The sequence below is a fragment of the Pelodiscus sinensis genome, chromosome 3, assembly GCF_052426305.1.
Source record: "Pelodiscus sinensis isolate ZL-2025 chromosome 3, ASM5242630v1, whole genome shotgun sequence".
Classification (NCBI taxonomy): domain Eukaryota; kingdom Metazoa; phylum Chordata; order Testudines; family Trionychidae; genus Pelodiscus; species Pelodiscus sinensis.
The window spans coordinates 183,152,535-183,160,948 of record NC_143054.1 but is presented as its reverse complement, the minus strand read 5'-3'; the positions used below and the strand labels follow the sequence as shown (position 1 = coordinate 183,160,948).

The following is an 8,414-nucleotide window of genomic DNA, read 5'->3' as shown; positions in this document are numbered from 1 at the left end:
CGTTACAGTTCCCTATGAGCAACTTAAAAGAGAAACATATACATTAAGGAAGGGAAGTTGTTATGAATGCATCCAGCCTGTCTGACCTGAATTCAGATCCTGCATAGGTCCCCAAGGATAGTGAGATCTGGAGTGCTTGCAGTGCCAGCATGTAAAATAGACATCTGGAATTTTTTGGTGAGATTTCTAAAGATGGGTTGGAAGAGAGCCACGCAACACATGGGACAGCTGGTGAAAAGACGCTGAATCCAGTGCCAGCAAACAAATACCTCTTCTCTGCTGCTGCTGATACAGTCATTGTTCCTCGCAGCCAGATGTTCTCTGAAAACGCCAAACGTAACTACAGGGTGAAATCCTGATTTTATGTTTCTCCACAATTTAGATTTTTTTTGGTAGCAGAGTCAGTCTTTGAGGACCCTGGTTAGATTTTGTGCTGAGAGGTACACAAACAATGACATATTTCTAGGATGGCGGAGCCTGATTGCCCAGCTTCCCCTACACTTGCTTCATTTGCCAGTGGGCTACATTGCAGCTCACAGCTATATGAACACTCCCTGTCCTACCCCAGTGGAAGCTGCGAAGAGGAACAATATAGTGCCATGTCCACTGGCCCTATCCAGCAGCTACATAGCAGGAATTCTCCTCCAGATGGTTGTTGTGTCTCTATAGCTCCCTATATGGACTGAGTGATGAATCTGAAGTTACTGCCTCCATCCCTGAAGTTTGGGAATAAATGCTAAAAGTCATCTCAGTTTACTCCATCATAACTCAGGTAGTCCAGTGCTGGATCAGGCCTCGGGAGCAAAAGCACAGAGATTTGGGGGGGCTCTTGTGAAGCAACGTATCAAGGATCCACTGTGTAAAGCTAGACATACCGGCAGCCCTCAACAAGCGGTAAAGAAGATGCTCTTTTTTTTAGCACCTGATATTGGATTACACATGGTTTTCCCCATACACCGTAAATGTCTTTGCTTTTGTTTTCTCATACAGCTTTGAGCACTTTTAGTATAATCCCTATCAGCTTTTCAGCTAGTTGCGTGCATGTTTGCAAACACCTAATTTAAACACGCAAGAACCTGATATGTGCACAATTCAAATACTTGTGCCAGCTAGACATTTAACAGTCTATGTGTCTGCCCGGGTACATGATTTGCCTATGCCCACTAGAGACACATGGGCAAAAGTTAGGCCTCTTCATAGGCATACAGCATATTAAATTGTTTCATAAAACACTGTTATAATCTCCATTGAGTTTTTAGATTACCAGAGATTTCACTACTTGGAAAATGGCTCTTTTGCCATAAACATGACTCATGCAAGCAGTTTATGGATGGCTTTTCTCTTCAGTTTTATTTAATAATATAAAATGTACATGTATAATGAGAAAATAAATGCAACACAAGACATTAAAAGTCTTGCCTCAAATATTAGATAACTTTGAACATAACAATGTGGCAGCTTAAAGGGTGCTTACCAACAAATATAACAAAGAAATTTCAAGAAGAAAGACCTCTGAAGCACATGCTATGTGGTTTATAGCTAAGCTTTTCCACTTTTTTCCCTAGCAATCACTTCCTCTCGACAAATTCTTATTTAGAAGTAAATGTATTATTTTACAAACATCTGAGAGAGAGAGAGAGAGAGAGAGAGAGAGAGAGAAAGAAAGAAAGAAAGAAAGAAAGAAAGAAAGAAAGAAAGAAAGAAAGAAAGAAAGAAAGAAAGAAAGAAAGAAAGAAAGAAAGAAAGAAAGAAAGAAAGAAAGAAAGAGCCTTGGGAATTCAGGTTATATCCATCAGATTTTCTTGGTATCCATCTGATGATGACCCAGCCACATACCAGTACTATTCACAGAAGAAGTCAATGGCCTGAAAGACAGTCATTAGAAAAATTAGCAGAGGCTTTTAGACATTGTTATACCAAATAAGTACTAGGTACAAACTGAATCAAAGTGCAAAATACATTTTAAAAGGTAAGCAAGGAGAAACAAATGTTAAATAACTAATTCTACTGTATTTTTAAAAGTGAGTCAGGGCTGGGACACACTGGATCAGCATTCCACCACTTTTGCTGCAGGGAGGATGGAAAGGCATCCTTTGCACAGCATTACATTGCATGCCTGATGCACAAGGGGTCATGGTAATCTGAGGGCATTCCCTCCCTGGCCAGGGAGCCAGGGCATTCTGGTAGCACTAGACATTAAAAGGGACCAGGGCACACAGTAAGATATGAAAACAGTCCCTGGGGAAAAACATTTGGGAACCACTGACTTTAATCATCAGGTCCCCCTCAGCCTCTCTTTTTATCTGTATCCCCACACTCACACATGGAAAGGCTGTTCCAAATGGATCTAGAAAACCTTATTAATCTGTAATAGAGAAAACTACTTATCATCTTTGGAAGACAAATACCAAGATTTCATTTGAAAGCCAAACTCCCTTCTTTGCATGCATGGTGTCAAGTATCAGAGGGATAGCCATTTTAGTCTGGAAATGCAAAAGCGACAAGGAGTCCTGTAGCACCTTATAGACTAACAGATGTATTGGAGCATAAGCTTTCTTGGACTAAGACCCACTTCATCAGATGCATGTAGTGGAAATATCCAGAGGCAGGTATAAATATGCAGGCCAGAATCAGGCTAGAGATGACGAGGTTAATTCAATCAGGGAGGATGAGACCCACTTCTAGCAGCTGGAGGTGTGAATAGCAAGAGAGGAGAAGCTGCTTTTGTAGTTAGCTAGCCATTCACAGTCTTTGTTTAATCCTGAGTTGATGGTGTCAAACTAATGGATATTAGGAAATTAGGAATGGATATTAGGAATGGCAATGTACAAAAATCTGTAGGAGAACACTTCAGTCTCCCTAGACACACAATAGCAGATCTAAAGGTAGACATCCTGCAGCAAAAAAACTTCAAGACCAGACTTCAAAGAGAAACTGCTGAGCTACAGTTCATCTGCAAGTTTGACACCATCAGCTCAGGATTAAAAGGTAGCCTGGACTGCTTTGTCTAATATGGAACTGAATTGTGAACGAGTGAATTTTCATACAGAGATGTAGCCTCTTCCTTTTCCCACTGGAGCAAAAGCAGAACTCAAGCTCCTATCACAAGAAGACTGAAGTATGTGGTCATTACAGGAATTCTCTATAAAAGAGACAAATCCCTATTTGTTGTGTAAATAATTAACAGAGACTACAGTATCGGATGCTCATGAATATACGGCATGATCCTTCCACTCTGTAGGACCAATAAAACCTGCTATACACTGCAAATGGAATCTTGTGTGCAATGCAAGTCTTTCAGTTGACTCAGCTGGGGACAGGATGACATGAAGCTCTCAACAGTGCTCACATGGTAACAAGATCAAGACCTAAATTATTAATTCCGTGGGGTTCCTTGACAAAGTAAGGGAAACAGGATCAGGTCCAAGGCTTGTGTGTATGGCTCAGCACTATCACAGTCAGCAGGTCTTTGGGATGGTGTAGTGTATAGCTATGGTCTGCTTTTATAGCAAATTAGCATTACACAATTGAGTAACTTCCCAGCCTTTTGCAGACTCCTTACCGTTGTAGGGATTGTCTTATTAGCTTCTTGATAAACATGCTGCTCTGTGACTAAACTGCTAGGGAAATAGCCAACAGTTCCCATCTGGTCTTCATACTGCTCACCATACACCTTAGAACAAGAAAAACTAAAATTAGATGCCCAAATCCAGTTTAAACTAGTTCAAGTTTTTATCAAAAGCAGCAATCTTATTCTCTCTCACTTCAGTCTTGTGGACTTTGGATTTGCATGCTACTTAATTAACTAGGACAAGATTTTTTTTCAAAAGGAAGCATGACTATAAGCCAGAATGTGGACACACATGATTCCTTAAGTTATATTTAGGATACATTGCTTGTAAGATCTTCCATATAAAAGTGGAGTGGCAGTTTTATTTTCCATTAAATGAAAGGGTGAAGTGAAGATGTAATGATCCATTGTCAACAAAATATCTCTTCTCAGATTTAGGTTGCTGTAAAATTTTCACCCCTGATTTTTTTCAATAAACGGCAGCAGAAGAAGAGAGTTGGATTTTACTTTGATGATTTCAGTGCATTTAGTTCCATTATGTTATTATCTACACTTTTAATGTTATACATTCTCTCAATATGAGAGAGATTCTGATCGATGTTTGTGAAGTTTGGATTTGAGAGTTTTGTATATTCACTTTTAAAAAAATCTCAGATGTAATCTTTGAAAAAGCCACGGGATTTATTTTTGCTGTTAAAATCTGCTTTTTATAAAGCAGATATTGACCCAAAAAAAACCCATTACTAGTTAACTAGAGGCAGATTAGCGCTTGTAGAAGAAGAATTTCATCTTACACTTCCAGCCCAGAATTCTCCAGAGTATCTCTCTTTCACTAGTTTTGAATAAACATAAATCAACTGCCCTTTTTTAATATTAAGGAACCTGCAATCTGGTGCATTGTAATCATCTTCTGCTCTGGCAAGGGAAATGGTGTCTGCAAAGGGAAAAAAAGGAAGTAGATAAGAGTACAGCATATATTAGACTCTCTCTGCACATGAAACTAGGCAACGTTCAAAATTATCAGAGAAGAGCCTGCTAGATTTAATCTTACACAGTTTGCAGTTTATACTAAAAAAGGTAAAATCAGAGACTGTCACTTTATCAACATCTTAACTGCAATGGTGTTCTCAGAAAAATGTTTTTAACGACACCTGCCTTTGATTATAATGGATTATGAAACACAATCTTTAAAAAAGCATCATGTGGATTATAAATTAATTGTACATGTGGTTTTGCCACATTCGAATTTTTTTACAGGTACAAACAGACCAATTTAATACAGCAAATTAACAAGCAGCGTGTTTGTACATTTCAAACCAGAAACTGCTTTGTACAAAAAAAACATTTAGTTTTGATCATATGCTCTAGTAATGTTTAAACAGAAATACTTACAAACACACTCCTCATCAGCACAGAGCTTTTTGCTGGCAAGTTTGTCCATAAAAATTCCAGTCACACCAGGATAAGTAACTCCAAGGCATAAAAGTAGTATAACCAAATCAGTAGTTAGTATCATTTTTCTATCAGTGTTCTTCTTTGCTAGGACTTCTCTCTCAAATGCTTGTCGAGTCTGGTAATACTTATCTTTTATGGAAAAGCTAGACATCTGGACAAACATCCTGACCAATGGGAAGAGATTAGGTTAACATTCCATTACTTTAAGAGGAACCACAGAGCTCCAGGGGACCCTCAGGTTTTATTTACTCAATACAATCCCTTTCCAAAGCCTTTTTGTACCATGCCTTCAGTAAACTGCTGTTTTACAGAGACATTCTATACTTTCCTGTGGGCTTCCATTAAATGTAATAGCCTCAACATTACCTCAGGCAATATTTTTCTGAAGATGAAAAAAAAGTCAATCCCCGTTCAGCAGCAAAAGAAATAACATCCCTTCATGTTCATAAATCCTTGATTCTCATGAAATGTCCAAAGACCATAAAGTCAGAGTTTTCTGGGGCAGATGGTCTTTGTGTTGTGTTTCTACAGGGCTCTTAGGCACTAATGCAAATATAAATAAACCTAGTCAATGTCACAAGTTCTCAGTGAAAGGCTTTGTGCATTGGCAAATTAAATTTGAAATCTGGGTAATTCACATTCAGAGTGTGGACAAAGCTTTAATTTTATTGCATGAGCCAGTTAAAAAGCAAACATACTTAACCACCATTGCCCAAATAAACTCCATTGCATCCAAGTCTACATAACTACAGTGCTGTGCCATCTATGCATGTCTGAAAAACAATTTTTACAAGCACAAGAAAGCCCTGAATGTGACCTGCTCAATGATTCCATCCAGCCCCCAAACATGCAACAGCATCCTCACCACAGCATAACCTTGTACCAACCACATGTGCAGTCACATCTTGAGTGCAAGTGTAGAATCAGTCGCTCACTGAAAATCTCACAGCACACTGTTACATAACTGGGCTCTCCCTGGAAAAGCTGTGCACTCAAGGCACTGAACTACATCTGATGTAAGAGGCTAATTTGTAAGTATCTCCTTGAAGAAATCATTTTAAAGGTCAGTATGTTCAAAATCCAGTATGTAACACAGGAAGAAAACAGAGATAATAAAGACAACGGTGGCCTTCAGTCATACCGCCTACTACTGTAATCCCTGCCATTCCCACAAGTAACAGAAGGCTAGGCCAGCTCCAGGCCTGCCAATGGGGATAGGTGCAAAATGTGGGGGGGCAATTGCCCTGGTGCCTAAAGATTCAAAGGAGCCTGGGACACTGTCCTTTAAATTGCTGCTGGAGCACTGTGCCAGACAGCATGTAAGGCTGTGGGAGGGCACAACGCTCTGGGCAGAGATGAGGGCCAGCTGCCCTTGGCCCCACCCTTTCTGGGAATGTGGAGCCAGGCCCACACACACACCTTGCCGAGGGAGGCTGTTGACCCCGGTGGTCATCTCAGTTCTTGTAGGGGTATCACTGACCCAGGTACACCTGATAGTTTGGCAAGTGATTACATGGCACTCTTGTGAGAGCCAGTACTGAATCAATGCCTATTTGGGGGTGGGGCACATGGTAATAAACATGCCATTTTTCAGGTAAGGAGCAAAACGACGACTGTCAGCTAGTTATTATAAATCCCATGGGATTCTTCATTAAATAGGGAAGTCAACATGATCTCCTTGAAGTGCAAATGTAGCTGTCTCAATATCAAAGTCACAAGGTGGGGGAGGTAATATCTGTCACTGGACCAGCTTCTGTAGGTGAGAGCGAGCTTTTGAGCCACACACAAAACTTTTCACTCTCACCTATAGAGGTCAATTCAAAAAATGATATTACTTAACCCAACTGGTCTAACACTGTGTCCTCAGTGTAATCCAATGGGGTTCATTACATTCATTCTGATCTTCCAAGCCTATTGTCTTGTTCTCCATTTCAACATGAATTTGACATTTAGCTGTTCTTTGTCATAGCTCAGCACACTCCCTCCCAAATTAATGATGTACAAAGAATAGGGCTAAAGACTAAAACATATGGGAGACTCCATTACATGCATTGAAAAGGTGCTGGAATCCCTAGTTCAGAATTAGGGAACCTACAAAAATGTTCTTCCACTCTTAAAAAAAAACCGATGCCCCAAGAAACAACAAAAGTTACTCAGATGTATGTGACAAATATGCAGTGTACCAGTTGTCTGAGGGCAGTGATTGCCAAATGGGACTTTAGCAAGTGTGACAATATATGTCTCATATATTTTTGGAAATTTTTTGAATATAAATATTTACAGGCAGTCCCCGGGTTACGTACAAGATAGGGACTGTAGGTTTGTTCTTAAGTTGAATCTGTATGTAAGTCGGAACTGGCATCAGCCACTGCTGAAACTGATCAGTTTCAACAGCCGCTGAATCTGGACACCAGTTCCACTTACATACAGATTCAAGATAAGAACACCAGGCGTCCCCAAGTCAGCTGCTGCTGAAACTGATCAGCAGCTGATTCCAGGAAGCCCAGGGCAGAGCAACTCTGCCTTGGGCTTCCTGTAGTCAGCTGCTGGTCAGTTTCAGCAGCGGCTGACTTTGGGACGCCTGGGGCAGAGCAGCTCAGGTGCTGCTGGCTTGGTCCAGTAGTGCTGCTCCTCGGAGCTACTGGACCAACCCAGCAGCACCCCAGCTGCTCTGCCCCAGGCATCCTGATTTAGCCGCTGCTGAAACTGATCAGCAGCTGAATCAGGACGCCTGGGGCAGAGCAGCTGGGGTGCTGCCGGGTTGGTCCAGTAGCGCCAAGAAGCGGTGCTGCGGGACCAACCGGCAGTGCCCCGCCTGCTCTACCACAGGCCCCCGGCTTTGCTCCACGTCTCCCTGGTCTGCTGGGGGGGGCACTAGCTGCGTCCCCCCCAGCAGACCAGGGAGACGTGGAGCAAAGCTGCGGAGGACCCGGGCCAAACCGTGGCGCTTCCAGATCAGCGCCGCGGTCCGGCCCGGGTCCTCCGGGGCTCTGCGCAGCGTCTCCCTGGTCTGCAGACCAGGGAGACGCTGCACAGAGCGGCGGAGCACCCGGCAGGACCCGCGCCGCTTCCAGCTGATCTGGAAGCGGCCGTGGGTCCGGCCCCTGGTGCTCCGCCGCTTTGCTCCCGTCTCCCTGGTCTGCTGGCTCCGCCAGCAGACCAGGGAGACGGGGAGCAGCTTTTCTCGCCCCGGAGAAGGCGGGCGGCGGCACCAGGCGTCCCGCTGCTCTAGTTCTCCGGGACGAGAATCCCCGTTCGTAACTACGGATCCGACATAAGTCGGATCCGCGTAACTCGGGGACTGCCTGTATAAGTCAAATATCCTTTACGCAAAACAAGTCAAGCAACCTATCATTCTAGAGCCCGTGATCCCTGAATGTGTATACTC

The 8,414-nt window shown here is 42.6% G+C and overlaps 1 protein-coding gene across 1 annotated transcript; it reads right to left on the bottom strand.

Moving 5' to 3' along the window:
- Positions 1–1,323: 1,323 nt before the first annotated feature.
- On the bottom strand, positions 1,324–5,148 carry OTOR (otoraplin). Its single transcript, XM_006122171.4, has 4 exons — positions 4,964–5,148; positions 4,366–4,505; positions 3,563–3,673; positions 1,324–1,865 (listed from the first exon to the last, which is right to left on the bottom strand). The coding sequence occupies exons 1-4, from the start codon at positions 5,085–5,087 to the stop codon at positions 1,842–1,844; spliced, it is 399 nt and encodes a 132-aa protein (XP_006122233.2). The 5' UTR covers positions 5,088–5,148; the 3' UTR covers positions 1,324–1,841.
- Between the last annotated feature and the right edge of the window lie 3,266 nt (positions 5,149–8,414).